The sequence below is a fragment of the Heliconius melpomene genome, chromosome 13 (assembly GCF_056956725.1).
Source record: "Heliconius melpomene rosina isolate 202511_hmr_F chromosome 13, ASM5695672v1, whole genome shotgun sequence".
NCBI classification, from domain to species: Eukaryota; Metazoa; Arthropoda; class Insecta; order Lepidoptera; family Nymphalidae; genus Heliconius; species Heliconius melpomene.
In genome coordinates, this window is record NC_140401.1 from 3,156,094 (window position 1) to 3,173,164 (window position 17,071).

Sequence of the window (17,071 nt, forward strand, 5' to 3'; positions counted from 1 at the left end):
AAATTACTCATATTAATCATATTACATAATACTTACTTAAATTGTACCTATATCATGGTAATTGATGGTCCCAATATAAATACAACTATTACCTATAGTGTAAATCTATAATATGACAAAAACGTATAGAAAATATCAAGATTAAAACTTGCTCACTTAAAACTGTAGCTATTGTAATTCTGATAAATACAGTCAAATCTTTACGATAGCCTCACGCAATTTCTGAATTTAGTGAGCTTTAAAAATCTCATGGTTTGTTGCCTTCAGATCATATTCGACAGATTTCTTAACAACTAGTCTTATTAATTATACATAAATAATCGTATGTCTTTTGTGCCACTGAAATGACAGAATGACATACTCTTAATACTCCTTAAATTAAATATGCATTAAGTTATTTTTCACAATATTACTTACTACCTTGAGCATTGTTATGTTAGTTGAAAAAAAAAACATTAGTTCAAAAAATTGTTTATAAATAAAACATTTATTTTTATTTTTCATTCGTTTAATTTGAAGATAAAATAACCAAAATTACAATGAAGAAAATATTTGTAAAAGATGATGTACTTTAGTGTCACTTAACAGAGACCGTTCTCTAACCGTTCATTTTCCTTAAATTATAAACGAACGAACCAACCAACCTACAATGTTAAAAGTATATATAAAATTAATTATTACATTCGGGCAATACATTTTACGATGTACATATATCGTCATGCAAAATAGAAACTATCGTCCTATAATTATAATACTTAAAAATTATCAGTTATATATCCATCGTACTGGGGCTTATTATGCTTATGGAAGATGATCGAGATTCATGGAAGTCCAGTAATATTTAAAATCTTAACTATCTTAAGGAATATGGCTAAAATTGACTCAAATAACCACTCTATACATCTAAACACATATATCTAAAACGTTAATTTGACATTCGCAAATTATAATAATCAATGTGAATAATTTTGCCACAAATGCAATTCTGGCGAGGAAAAACCGAAATACCTGTTAAATGGCACAACAATTTGAGTAAATTACATGAGTATAAAAATATTTTCTACAGAATAAACAGCTTGTCTTTTGCACCAAATTTCTTAACCTAACATACTAAAAACTATTATAGAGCAAACCGGAACTAGTCTTTTACGAGAAAATCGTTTTTGTACTTTTTCTCCTCTCCCCATCGTCCTTACTATAATAGGAGTATAATATCATAATTGTAAACGTATTATGTTTCAATAAACAAGCATTGAAAGTACATGATTTTTTAGCAGTATACCATTTGCCTGTGGGTATTCCTCGTACAAAGAATAAAACCATTCAAGACAAAATGATAGTCAATGGATGATATGTATGCGATTCTTTTTATATTGAAAAAATATCATTTTATTCTTATCACAATATGTAACTTATACATTATAATATATGTAAAATGTTGGTCATAATATAGTATACATAGAATTTTCATATATCTACACTATACAGTAGAATTTGTGAGACCCTAGTTTCAACCAATTATAACTACCCAAGCAGTCTTAAACGTTTAGAACAACAGTAAATCCCGTTTAAACCTATCAAATTATTCACCTTATAAAACAAATTATTTTTAACTAAATTTCGATCATTCACATTGTCTTAAAATTAGGTAAAGGCTTTATTGTCAAAGGCCTCATAGAGTAAACAGATGAGTTTATTGTGTAGGTAAAACTTCATCTCCTATCTAAAAAAAGGAATGTCATGAACTTGAAATTCGCATACTGGAACCTAACTAACATACTCTGCCACGCTATATTTAAACTAATAATATTGAATAACTTCTAATTCAGAGCACATATTTTTTAAAAATTAAAACAATATTAGGTCAAACACAAATTTTAAGAAACAGCCATGAATGAAAGTTTTAACTAGTGTAAAAATTCTTAAAAAATGTGTTTGAGCTATTTTGAAATTTATTAAAGAGTTAATGCGTATGCACTAGCGCTGCTTATATACTGCTTATATTTTTCAATTTACGTCTCAGTTTCCTTGGAGAACTTGTCGATGTCGGGGTAAATAGGTGCCATTTCTAGAGTAGACGGTGCTGATGGTGGGTTAGAACCAAGGTGAAGGCGACGTCCTAGCTCATCCAATACTTCGCCGAACACACGAAGGGAAATGTTTTGGCCAAGCAAGTGCAAAAGAAGGAAATCCCCAACCTGTAAATGATATTAGGATTTTATAATTAAACATTTGTTATTAAAAATGGTGAAATGTTCGTACATAAGTATAGATTAAAATATTATTTTAGCATAAAATGCTACTTGGTGAGTTAAAATATAATAAAAAATATCAAACCTGAGTTTTTCTAACGAGAGCTTCAACTCCATTGGGAGATCCAAAGCGGAATCGCCTTTTAAGTATAGTCTCGCGAGTGCTCGGCAAGAGTATGACGGCAGCCGAGTACACGATAGCCAGGCCAGAAACAACAGATAGGATGATGAACCTAAAAAAATGTTAATAAAATCTATGAGAATTGCGATTTCAATAATCTTTTGATTACAATGAAATAAGAATTTTGTTTAACGAAGTTCATTCACCGAATCAAGGCTGTATATAATTACGATTAGGCGAAATAAGCGTGTTAAATAAAATCTTTAAAATTTATACGAAGGTTAAAGAATTACTAAAAACAGATAATAAATATTTTTTGTTATAATTTGTTCACTCACCAGAACCAGAGGAAGATGAAAATCTTCTCGTTAAGAATATTCAAAGCAAGAACACATAGGGCGTCGTGTTTCTGGATCGTACCAGAAGCTCCGAATTTGTGGAATGTACACTTGGTCATTCGAGGGAATACCTCAATCTATAAAAATTTCCTCAACTTTAAAAAAGTAATACATGTAAATAATAACCGTTTTAATAATTTATTCCATTTATGTGAATAAATAAATCAACTTCACGCTGTATCCCGCACACAGCAGGGTGGACAGAGGGAACCTCGTGTTAAGACACTCCGTTCTCCACTTTCCATTTATGTAATATCGAATAATGTCTAAAAGCTTTATTATAGTATTATATTTACCATGGGATCAGTACGTTGCTCTTGATTCATGTTTGAGAACCTAACCACATCCGTTCCATAGGTCAGGAACGCACCTCCGAGGAACGTGTCCAAAAAGAATATGTTGCCGACCTGGACAGAACAGCATGAATAGAATTTCGTATTTTTAATTTATAACAAAATTAAATATTCATTTTAAACCTTACGATACTCACCACATTAATAAAATTGAGAACTTCGCAGAAGAAATATCCAAAGGAATAGGTGTTGTGCATATGGAGTGTATCAAGCAGATATTGAACCAAGCGATTCTGTAACGATATATTATATTTTTAAAAATCAGAAGTGAAATGTATTTAAAAAAACGTTACTAAGGTAGTAAACACTTGAGGTGGGGCATGGAGCAGTGGCTGGGGCAAGTCCCAGAGAACACAGATGTACATCTGTGTTCTTAAGCCTACCCTTTAGAGTACCCTTTCCGATATATCAACACTCGCCTTGACTGCTCCAGCCCAGTGTAATTATAAATAGGCGTTAACTACATTTATAATTTAAATAACAAATTAATTAATCAAATAAATAACTGTCCAAATAATCGAGTCCGCCGACAATATTAATAACGTAAGCATTTAATAAAATCTTGAGGAATGCAAAGAAGCGTTCGATTTCATTCTGCAACGAGCTGAGGTCAATTATTAGGGACATCAGGTTTTATTAGTACGCCTTATCTTAATTGCACCAATTGATGGTAGGCACTGGCCAGTATGCTTATGATGGAAGAATGTATTAACACGAAAAAATATTTTTGCGTTTATAATGATATTGTAAACCTTCAATAATTTATAATGCTAAGGAATTAATACTTAAACTTCGTGACGCTCACCTGTTATTCGTGGAATTGTAAGACAATATTAGCAACAATATTGAAATGTGTAAGGTTTTTGTTAATATTATTTTTAAAATCATTATAAAGTTTAAAATGTTTATGGTTTACCTGACGGTTAGTTTTGTCATCGGCAATTATGGCTGTAGTTCCACGCATACCGTCGGAGATCATGCGAACCTTGCCTTCTTCCCAATTCTTCCAGATCCAGTGAGGGACGTAGAAGAGTACGCCCTGGAAAATAATATCGATATTATATGATACACAGTTTTATCTCGAAAAGTATTATTGTCCTTAATATTTCGAAGATTATGCAAACAAAAAATGATAAAAAATAAACTAGTTAATTGTAAAACAAATGACATGATAAGGGCTAGCAATGATATTTGCGTACAATAGTGGTATTCACCTGAAAGAACAACATGAAAGGCACCCATTGATAGTATGAATGAATGCGTTTCTCTTCTTCGTAATCGTTGCCGAGACCCGGGTGGGCGATGCCTTTGGCTCCGCTGTAGGGGAGCGTGAAGGTGTACGTGATCCAGCAATATGTGTTCAATATATGTGCAGGTACAGCTCCATCGCTGATGCATGAGATCGGGTCACCTGTAAAAATAATTTTAGATGAAAATAAAAACGTATTTTCTATATAATATACGTCTGTAAAGATTTAGAATACATAATTTAAAGATATTTCATAATATTTATGGTACCAAATCTTTATATGGAGTCTACAATTAAATGATGTATCAGTTATTACTTCTCTCACGCGTCCTCGACATTGTATCATGTATTGCGGATGGCACTGTTGAGTTTAATAGTGCAGTCGCCCCACCTGCCGTAATTGTATCGACCGTGACTTAAACACCTTGCTAGTTTTGACTGTAGATTTCTATACATATTTAGAATTTTTTTAATTAATTTAAAATTACTAACATAGCGATTTTATTTCTTCGAAATGTAATAATGAAATCACGTACACGCAAATTCTTAGTAATAATGCAATAATAATGCTAAATTTCAAGTAAATTGATATTCAAGAATACTGGGATTTTAATATTATAGATGAGTTTGCATAAAATACTATATACCATATACATATATATTATAAATTTCGTCATTGTCAACTAACCTACCAATCCTATCTTACTTATTGTTGGTAAATGACATTGAACCAAATGTGTTTTGTCATCGGATACACTACCCGTATACATACGATAAATATACGAGTCTAGTATTATCTCGTCTTCTGGTCGGATATTCTAATTTGGAAAGCAATTACTACAAAATATCTCTAAGGTTAAACGCTTCAAAATATATCAAGAAATTTCTAAATATTTAAGTCTACGTAAAATGTCAGAAGTGAAATTTAGCAAGATGTAAGAAATATTTGTGAGAATTAAATGCATACTCCGAAGATTAGCACCAATTGAAACCGTCGTCGTCGCCCTGTTGCTAATTGCCCTATAACGAGCACTTAGAACAGTTAGAGCATTTATCATCATATTATTATGAACATGACCCGGCAGCTTGAAAGCAAAAGGTATATATTACTTGAAGATTTCATTATTAATAAAATATAATAATTTAAAAGGCCGTTGTGTGCAGCGGCACAAGGGTGTGACTATAACGCGACGGTTGTGGGTTCGATTCCCACTCGAGGAAGTGTAATATTTGTTTACATTTATATTTCCATTTCGTCGCTCTGGTGACGCGGCAAAGCGCGGCGTTGAGTTCTGCAACTCGACACGCATTACCTCCAGAATTCGGTAGAAAGTGGGGAACGGAGTGTCTTAACACTAGGTTACCTCTGCTTACTCTGCTGTGTGCGGGATACAATGTCAAGCTGATTATTTATTAATAATACAAAAGTTTTTTATTCAAATGTATTTGACATACAGAAGATATGTTAATTTCGATGATAATTTATGTTTGTGGATACTACGAATACGGGCGATTTGTAGTGAATTGACAATCTTTGCTTATTGCGAAAAAGTAAATAATTTAATAAATGACAAATAGGTTTCAATTTCTATGTATATTTATTTGTATTTAGCAGTTGGTTTATAGTTATTAATTCTAGGTCACGGCAAACATCGATCGGCTTACGATTTTATAAGCGACACCTGTTGCTCCCTAACGTTAATGTATATAAAATAACATACCATAAAAGCGATTTGTTTCACATACAACATGGACAGATGTGAGTTTTCAAATATCATACTAATAAATATATAATAATATATTTTTTTGTACCAAATAACTAAATAATATTTATATGTTTTATAATCTGTGCTGAAGTTGTCATTCTTGTTATTTTATTTCTCTTTAAATTCTAATCGTGCTGTTATATAAAACAGCATCGAAAGTTATCGCAAACGTATGCATTTATGATTGCGCACACCTGCTGGCCTGCAGATGTGGATATAGGTATAGCGTCAGGCTTAACGATTTGCTATGTTACGTCGATAGTAAACTGATGATTATATAAACATGGGACATATTGATGTTAACATCGATTTTAATTATACCTCCTATATGTTTCAGTTATGGAAAAATGTCTGTCCTTACGGGACACAGACATATGTTAATCGATGCTAGATTTTTATATAAATCTTCATAAAATGATTAAAAACAAGATTGTAATAGATGAAGTTGTTGTGTAATAATACTTAGAAATTTAGTTTAAAAGCTATTTTCCTTAATGACTAAGCTCTCTAAATAATATATATACACTAATATGTAAAGAAGAAATTCAATGAAGTTTTTAGTATAAAATGATTAGCACATTTCAAACAGGTGTGACCACAAAATACTGAATACAGTTATCTTACTTAGTCAACTTTAGTAACGCGTCAGGTTTGTAGTAAATATTCAAACATTATTTCTATAACGATGACGTTATTATGTAAATATATTTTATATCACTACACATTTGAAAAGACTCTCTGTGCTCTCTGTCCGTTTTAGAGAATGAATATTCCCCTGGTTGTATTCCTATTATTGCATCATGATTGATTCAATCATATCTTGCTGGCTACTTTGTGTATTTTAAAACCCACACTATGTGCTCTATGCCTTTTACAGTACTAAATCTCGCCATAATGTTTATGATTAGAAACGTGACCTAGTAGGTATAACCTGCTTAAGCATTTTATGTTATGCAGGTAACTAACAAAATATAGATAAGGTAGTTTCAATTGTTTAATTTTAAATAAAACATTAAGCAAAACACTACTTAGTAAGAAGTAAGCTTAAATTTTGATTCTTCTTAGTAAAGAACGATGTATAAAAAAGAAATTTTAAAAAATATAATGGTATATCTTTTGAAATACCTACCCGAATATAATGAAATATTTTTTTGTACTTTTTAACAACAAACAGCTTTCACTTAGAAATTATTTCTGAAGTGTGTAAAATAAGTATATTTATTTGTTACGTTTTAATTCATAACAGTAACCTAAGTAACCTGTAGTTAATTGTTTCTTAAATTGACAGTTTGTATAGAATTCACGCGATAATACGATCTTTTATAGAGTCTAATGTTCGTGATTATTGCTATTGTTACTTAACACTGCATCTACTTTGTGTAGATAAAAAATATCAATAGTCGTCATTATCATCTCCAGTTTCATTAATCGAATATTAAAAATATTAACTTAAATAGCATCTTTACTAGCACTATTGTTATCTTTATTGCGTAGTTAAATCATTAATTGTTCATAAAAATGCATCTATATAATGATTCATATTTTCCGTTTTGCAAATTGCAAGTAATGCATTAGCTAGCAGTTTCAATGCATATATGCTTATTCTTAGTTTAATATTTATACATATATTTATACTAAATGAATATTATCCGATGACATATTTAGCATTTACATAATTATGTTCTTTCGTTAGTGGAGAATGTCAATTTTTTTACACTTATATCAAATAGTTCATTGGCCCAATTCGTTGCAATGATTTTAACCTTATCACGTTCGCACACGCCTCTCAGCAATTTGCTAGTGACGTCTCAATTTAGGTAACTGTTACAATACCTACATATGTCTCATTCAACAACACATTGAAAATGAATCATTTTTAACCGCTTTTGTCTGTATCTGCTAGACTTACTGTTATTTTCACATATCTACGTCACTAGGTCTTCGGAGCTTTGGGTCGAAACATGGTTAATTAACACTAATAATGTTATTAAATAGTAATGTTATGGTACACCGATTAGAGATTTACTTTCTCTTGGCGGTCTATTATTCTTAAACTTTCACAGTGGTTCTTAACCACTCAAACACCCAATTTAAATGAGTGCAGTATTTGTTATTATTCATTATGTTAAATTATGTTAATTTATTTAAGTTATTTTTGAGCAGATGATTCATGATATATTAACGATCCGTAACGTAATTCAAAATAAATTAAAGTAGGTATAATATAATATTACAATAAAAATATAATGTTAAAACTTACCAATTAGGTTGTTAGCAGTAACGAGGATGCAGCACAGGAACATAATGGCAGCAGTAATTCTGTAGTGCATCCTAAAAACCATGTTGTCGATGACAGCTTTGTCGATCAGGTAGCGGACTTTGACGAAGCCCGCCACCGCGGAGGCCATTCCGAACACCGCCATTTTTAATTAGTTTTTCTCTTCTGAAACAAAAAAATATTTTTTAGTCATTATGAATATTAGAATTTAGTCTTTTATAGTAACTTCCATAAATACTTTTACTACGCTACCATAAGGGTATGCTATAAATAAAATATTTACAGACGCTACGCGTTGTCCATGTAGGATATGCTTATTAGCCTCAGTATTATGGTAAAATTTACTATTATTCCACATTTACAAATATATTTTTTTGGTGCATACGACTGTATCTATATATACTATATGTTAGTACAATTATATTAATTATAATTATAATCATTTCGTGTAATCAACTTAGTTACAATATATTTCTAAGTACTTAGTTAAAATATGTTTTCAATGACAATGACCTCTCGATTCCTCGAAAAACCTTAAGCCCACGCCTTCAAACCACATGTTGGTATGTATATTCAGTTTTTGACCCACTTGTCGTACTCAATAATTTCGGCATGTGAAAGACTTGGATATATTCTACGGCCTACCTCATAAATGGTTACCAACTCTCATAAGTGGCAATTCATCACAAATGGATCCAACCTTGACGACTTCTTGATCTCGTTCCTACGCGGCGTCGTATGTCTAAGATAAATTATTTAAGGCGTTGTGGGGGACAGAATTAATAACTATTAAAGTGTCTTCTTCAATTGTTATGTAAATGGTGTATTTTGTTATATCTAAATATTATCGGTTTGTTTACTTTTAACTTTAATGTTATTTACATTGGGAATTTCATTTGTACTTCTACACTATTTGGTAATGTTTTTCTAATAACAAGGTCATAGCTTGTTGGATTGGTTCTGGTTTAACCGAAGACGATTGGTACGCTGGCACAGGGTCTGTGGCGGGTCGTCGACCGCTGTTCGCCTCCTGCGTTTTTAACCTCCCCCTCCTCTCCTCTCCTCTAACTGCTTTACTTGCCTCGGTCCAGACTGATGCATCGCGTGGCAACGCAAATTTTACGCGGAAACCAGTTTTCCAGTCCGGGTAGCGACAACCTTTGGCCGTTTCTCACGTCGTTTCCATATCGCCGTTGCAGCTACACTTATCTTGATGATTTTTATATACATGTAATATGTAGATATCTGTATTTCTTTGTCTTTATATTATATCTAGAAATTTCTCAGCGTGACTTTCCACATTTAAATTAATTCTATTATGCGAAACAGTTATACAGTAGAAATATATGTCATTAGATATTCCTTAAGTTATTAGAGAGAGTTAGTCAAAGGATATTTATTCCACGCTTCATGACAAGCGCTGGCGCATAGACGGTTGGTCACGTCTATGAATAAACTTAGTAAATTTGAACAAAAGAATACCCTGTTTTTACAGTATAAACACAAAAATAGACAACAAAGTAGTATATCACCGCGATCGCTTTGTGTTGTTGACAAGGGAAAGCTAATAATAAATATGTAATTTTTATTTTCTAAAATTGAAATTACTTTTGAAGTTATTCTACTTTATAATAATTAGTTATCATAGTCGATTGTTGTTGTATATAGTTTCATTCATTTTATTCTATTGTGTTTTCATACTTTACTAAAAATATATTTTGTTAAATTTGTTTAAAAATTATCATATTCCTTAATTAAAGCAAGCGGTATAAGTTAAGTGGTGTCGATGGCACGCGACAAGTCGACAACTATTATAGTTATAATAATGACGGCAGACGGACGCGGTCGCCTGTACGAGCATCTCTCATAATGAAGCCAATCAATTCGTGGGAAAAAATCGCTGCTAGTACATTCTCGGTCGTCATAGGTATATAAAAATTTAATATAAATGTTCGGTTATGTTATAAAATTTCATTTATATTAGTAGCTTATGTTGTTTCGATTTATTTTATGCGTTTCTATTAAATTTTATATATTTTTTTATAATGGTTACATATAAAAAAATTAAGTTTTATATTATGAAATAGATATGCAAGTAATAGTTGGTTTGTCTGGTGTAGTCTTCGTAACGCCACGCGGCCAGTTTGCCGGACGATGACGTCTCCAGTATAATTAACTCCATTGACTATAGCGTTCCACGTTGTTTACCTCGTACAAATTATGGGAAAAGCACGTGATTAGTGACAGCTACTCTATTAGTCCCATCACTAAACGTTGATTCTAAAGATTTTTGATACTGGTAATAATTTTATAGTACCTACTTATTTATTGGTATGGCAATAATTATGTATCTAAATTGGAAAAGCGATTTAAATAGATATGGTGTTATTTAACTAATCTTAAATACGCATTTGTATGTATATAAATATTTGTTATGAATGATATAAAGATAACCCTCGATAGTAACTAAAGCCCTGATCCCATAGGTTTATCAAAGATTTTAAAATAGATATCACAACAAGGAAATGCGCTTTAAACCTACATTGTGGTTTAACTGTCAGGGTTAAATTTCATGAGGTGATAAATTAACATTAAACGTGTCCTCGTATATACGTTACTTTATAACGAGATATCAATTCATATTGCGGTTTTCATATTAACCGTTATAAGATACTTAAGTTTTAAAAAAAGTAAATAAAATGCAGAGGGAACCTAGTGTTAACGTTAAGATACTCAGTTCCACATTTTTCGCCGAATACTGGAGGCACTGCGTGTTGAGTGGCGGAACTAAACGTCGCGATTTGAATCTACCCCAGAGCGAAGATATTTAAATATAAATTTAAATCAATATTTCAAAAGTCTTCAGATTCATATCTTGTCGATTAAGAAATTAACGCATCGCCTAATTTAATACACGTAATGGATCGAGATGTTATAAAAATAAATGAATTATCGTCCAGATGTGTCGTTTTACTTGCAAAGGTCAAAGTTGCACGATCAAGACACAAGGCGCGTATTGAAGAACTTGTCAGGCTAATTGTTATCGCCTGTGCGGAATACGTAATACAATAGTCTTTTTTTTAAACGATGTAAGCATTAATGTGTCATTAAAATTTACAGTTAATAATAAATTATTCAAGTAAATTAATCTTCCTTAACCATTTAGTTAGTTTTCACGTCACATTGTAAGAAAATGAAGCTTAAAAGCAGCCATTTGATGTACACGTGTTGTTTTTTCTCTCTGGTGTCGAGACAAGCGCGGCGTTTAGTTCCGCCACATAACATGTAATGCCTCCAAAATTCGTCGAAAAGTGCAGAACTCTTGGTTCCCGCTGTCTACACTGTTGTGTGCGGGATACAGCGTGAAGCTGATTTAATTTAATTTTATTGATTCGACGTTATAATTTTGTATCAGAAATAATGCATATATAAATAATATCTAATATAATTATGTTAAAATTAAATAGATCCGCTTATAATGTATGGAGGTTATCGTGTATTCCAGATCACTATGCAGGTGGCGGGCACGGTCCGTGACAAGAATCCCTTGTTTGTGACCTGCTAAAGATATGCCCATCGACCCGTGCGATGAACTGAACTTACATTTCATATTTATATGAAGTTAAACGTTGTTAAAGTATGTTATTGCTGCAGATACATAAAAATATTACAAGTATAGAAAAGATAACGATGAATTCTTATCAATCCTTCCCTATTTGAATGCAAATAAAAGATAAGTTTAAAAGCATTACGTTGTAACTCTCAACTGTATGTTTTTTTGTATATTACAATTCTTTATCTGTTTCTGCGTAAAAGCTTGTCGTATTTAGACTTAAAAAGTCCACATAACATTGGGTACTATTAGCATGGGAAAGGGTTTCCAAACAACCGCATTATTCCTCTGGTCGCGTCTTGCGCATTGTAATTCATTATTTAAATATGTTTTGGGAATTCGTCTTTTATACTTGAACGGAATTTGAATACGATCTCTAACCGGACTGGTGGTGTGACAGCTTTGCCTAATATGTTTTTTTTTTAACTTATATTTTTACAAGTATAAGAATATGGCGTTCTTTAATGAATTAATAAACAAAATATAGATGATATTTTAATTCAATTTAATTTACCACACACTGCTTCATTCTTTATCTTAATATATCGATATTTATAAATTAAGGTTAAGAAAACATCGATGTACCCAATATTTACGTCGTCATTGTAGACTTCTATACACAAAACTAAAGGTCTTAATCATATTGTACAAATAAAAGAATTCAGTATATCCGGGTCGACTATTTTTTTTCATAGTAAATTAAACTAGCACTGGCCTTTGTTAGTTAATGATCTTGTAACTCGTTTAATTTAAATTTTCTATGATTGTAAATTTCGTAATGCATTTTCTTTGTAACTATTTATATGAATAATATTTAATAGCTTATTAATTAACCTAATTACAGAACTGTTGACGTGTTTTTTTTTATTTTTTCTTCAAAAGTTAAGTTAGGTAATCTGAAATTTAAATAATAATAATAATAATTACCTGCATCGATAAACACTGATTGTTATTAAAGGCAATAAACAAACTTTTCATAAAATAGAATTTGGCTTGTACCTCGTTCCGTTCATTCTATTCATAAAATTCTCGGTAAAGGGCATAGCGTCCCTTCCCCTACATCTCCAGGTAAATGAGAGCACAGTCGCTACCTGAGGGTGGCTTGACACTTGTAACTGGTTTGATTCATAACCAGCACACTGTACGTCATCTTTATCTGTCATATTTAACCAACCGCCCTGGTCGTGAGAGCGTAACAAATAGAAAAAAAAAAGGAAACCTCGACGGCTATGCACGAGGCTTTTGTTCCTGCACATGCTCGCATGCCGTCAAACTGCATTCCTGGCTCGTCGATAGCCGCCAAGCGTGTCTCAATACGTCGTGAGCTTTTGTAACATAGCTTACCTTTTCAAAAGTAACTGTAATTTCTTTCACCCGCTTCGAGATTTCGTAAATCGCGCACGTCTATCAGTCCACAACACAAACACAGCCGCGCGTTCTCCAGCTCCTGGTCACGTAAGTTTTACGTCATATTATTCGGGATACGTAAGTTAGTGATGTTTAATTGTTTGGAGTAAAACGAGTGGCATCAGCAGCGACAGTCGGCCGCACTGCACACCAGCTGCGCGCGCGTCGGGAACACGGACTGGAAAGCGCACTCGATCTCGATCCGCTCGAGCGTCGGCCTGCGCGTACAACTACCGAACGGCAGCGTGTGCGCACGAGCCGCCGTCTCCCTCTAACTACAATCTGTGCCCGTTCTGTGTCTCTCTCGCCCCCCAGCCCAGAGTGAATGCACAGTAGTCGCTAGTCAGCCTCTAGAGTCAAATGGAGAACGGGTTCTGTCCATCTCGACTTCTTGCGTTTTCTCAATCGCGCATGCTTGGAAGTTTAGTACGCTGATTTATAGTTGTTAAGACCGTGATTGCTGATTGCATCGGGTGGATTGTTCACGGCTTTTTTTAATTATGGCGACATCTATTTATTTGTAATATTATCTTATGTTATTATTATTTTGAAATTATATTAAACTAGCGGCCCGCTCGCGGTTTCACCCGCGTGAACTATGTTATTATTAATTTCTGTCTCCATGGCTACGTCCTAGTGACGTCTATGCAAAATTTGTGACTTCTAGCATTTGTAGTAACGAAGTTTCATACAAACTTTCGACCCCAAAAACAACCCCTTATAAATTGAATATTGCAAATTCCCGTCTTAGCGAGCACCTACGTCCTATAAGTGACTCCTATGCAAAATTTGAGATTCCTAGCACTTGTAGTTTGTGAGATTTCGTGATGAGTGAGTGACCTTTCGATTTTATAGATATAGATTGTTTTGAATTTTTATGTTTAAAACAATTAATATACGGCAGACTACTTTTTTTAATAAATTATATTTTAATGTATAAGTTCACTTATTAATTCATATTTTTTTATTACTCAGAACGTCCTCTTGGTATATACATTACGTTTTTTTATGCCACATCACATCCAAGTATAATTAAGTAAAAACTTAATATACATTTATAACGACTTTACATAAAGTCGTTGTAAATGTATATTAACCTTTAAGTATGGACGTCGGGTCTCACAGACCCATATAGGTCTACGAATTCTACAAATCGGCCACTTCTCGGTGACCTCCGCCACTGAGTCGCTCAGTACCTTTCGTATTAATGACAAAATGAATGTAGATAGCAATGGTTGTGTCTCTGGGTTCAAAACACGTGAGTATTTAACTTTCTAAACGGGACCTGGGTCTGTCAGACCCGACGTCCATGTTTTCCATACATAATGATTTCAAAATCCCATATATTTTTATAATATTACAAAATATACTTTAATATTTTAATTGTATTATTTGTATTCAAATGTTTTTATTGTTATATATCATATATTATTTTGCATTATTTGTTATATATTTTAGTAATATAAATATTATTTACCTAAAAAAGATTCAATTTTTTTAGTTTTTATGATAAAATAGAAAAAAATGATCGACCAAGCACGTCAGGGACAAATATATCGGTACTTTATAATCAACATCAAACAAAAGAATTGGACGACGACATTTTATAAAGAAAATAGCACTTTATCAAATAAAAAGACGCGTTTCGTATACTAAACTACTCTAAGAATTGAGAATGACTTTAACTCGCGTTTCGCGATCTGATCTATCATTTATTGAACATGAAGCTGAAAAAATAGTTTTGGGCTCTTGAAAAACATGTATACTTTGCCCCCATAAGATATATAGAAAGACAACACATACTTATGTTGACTGCAATCGTCCTGTTAGCCAACAATGTTGAAAGCCATTGTGTATCGATGTTCAATAATACCTTATCTTGAGGTGTTGTCAAAATTTTTATTTTATACCATAAGATGTTACTTCTTTATTTTTTTTAATTGTTAGACTTTATATTTTGTTAAAACAATATTTATTTTATTATCTGTCTTTTTTTTATAGTATTATTTTCTTAAGAGTCATCCCATGTGGCCAAAGACTGAAATTGTGACTTTAAGTTACTTAAATCGTTGTGATGCGTAAAGTTTAATAAAAAGCGATTTTATTTATATTGATTTTGTTTGATTAGAGGCTATTCATGTAAACTAAAACATAAAATTCTCTTCTTCCTTTAAAAAACAGACGGAATATGACCAATAAATACACTGGTCTGACAGACCCGACGTCCATATTTGTGTTATAAAAAAACCACGTCCATAGTTAAAGGTTAAGGTTAAGTGGTTTTAAGTAGAATCAACTTTACGCTGTATTCCGCACTCAACAGGGTAGACAGAGGGAAGGGTAGAAAGAATTCTGCAGGTATTGCAATCGCCTTGCCTTGGCACCAGAGCGAAGAAATAAAAATATTAATTTAAACAAATGTTTCATTTCCTCGAGTAAGGATCGAACCCACAACCAGTAGCTTTTACAGTCACGCTCGGAGCCTCTGCGTCATAGCTGGCCTCAAGTTTTTAAGTAAAATCATGGAACTTAATAAATATAAAGAGCCACTTGGCACCAATGTGAGCGGGCCATCACAATTAATAATAATCTATCGTTCAAAGTCTTGTCTGGAGCTGAGGTCAGCCGCCCCGTCATTGGCTAGGCATTTCGACCGCTCTACCTGTGCTTCCATTTTTTTTTTCGCTTTTTAAATAAAATCGCGTAGGTCGTGATTCAGAATTAATCGCTTTATTTTATGCGTATATTACGAAATAATTATGCTTTGCTATGTAATATATAAATATTAATTATTTTATATATTAGTATTCAATTTTTTTCTATAAAATTGTAATTTTGTGTGGACTATATTTAGTACAGATATCCTGTATTTATTTTTAAATGTGTACTTAGACATTTTTAGTTTAGTTTTATAGTTTAGATCTTTTCAAGTAATTGTTTGTACCAATTTAAAAATATTGCATAAGTTTCGTATAATGAAAATTACGTATGTCGAAGTCGTGATTGTCAATAGGTTTAATCATCTAAAGTTCAATGATCTAAAAGACCACCAAAACTTGAAATACCAGTTTTGCGACACGACTCCAAGTGAGATCTAGACATCTTTAAATTATTATATTCGAATATTATATAAGGATTGATCTATTAACTGAACTTAATCTCTATAGATCTTTATGTACTTATAAGGCTATGTCTAGTTTTATGTTGTACGATTCAGGTCAAAAGACTGATTAAATAACATATTCGTTACTTTTACAAATTTAAACAAGTTTTTTTATAATGGCGAATGCTCAAATTGTACACGTTTCATTGCATTGGCGATTATTATAATATTGCATAACCAAGCGTCGCTCAGAGCTGTATAAAAATAAAAAAACCAAGTAATTTAATAAGTAAATTGATGCATAATTTTTTATTTAAATATAAACATCTATTGATGTACCATTTCAAAAATCGTTGATTTGGATTACACGGTTCTTACGTCTTTTTTAATCCCTTCTAACTTGCGAGTCATCAATCTCAACAGGGCTTTGACTGTTTGATTTTTAAAAACTCGTATAAGATCGATATCGACCGTTTAAATTAGATTATATTTTTAAACCTTATTTTTTAACTTAAGTTTATATTTTAATTT

At 32.2% G+C, this 17,071-nt stretch overlaps 2 protein-coding genes across 3 annotated transcripts in view; one reads left to right on the forward strand and one right to left on the reverse strand.

The window, feature by feature from the left end:
* The window catches only part of spg (dedicator of cytokinesis spg), a 49,648-nt gene that overhangs the window by 6,757 nt on the left and 25,820 nt on the right, over positions 1 to 17,071 (forward strand). The gene's annotated exons all lie outside the window — the stretch shown is intronic.
* On the reverse strand, positions 487 to 13,642 carry Inx3 (innexin 3). The gene is made up of 9 exons (XM_085196817.1): positions 13,375 to 13,642; positions 8,400 to 8,582; positions 4,339 to 4,535; positions 4,041 to 4,163; positions 3,262 to 3,357; positions 3,068 to 3,178; positions 2,712 to 2,848; positions 2,338 to 2,485; positions 487 to 2,198 (listed from the first exon to the last, which is right to left on the reverse strand). Exons 2-9 carry the CDS (start codon positions 8,560 to 8,562, stop codon positions 2,013 to 2,015), a joined length of 1,161 nt encoding a protein of 386 aa, XP_085052943.1. The 5' UTR covers positions 8,563 to 8,582; positions 13,375 to 13,642; the 3' UTR covers positions 487 to 2,012.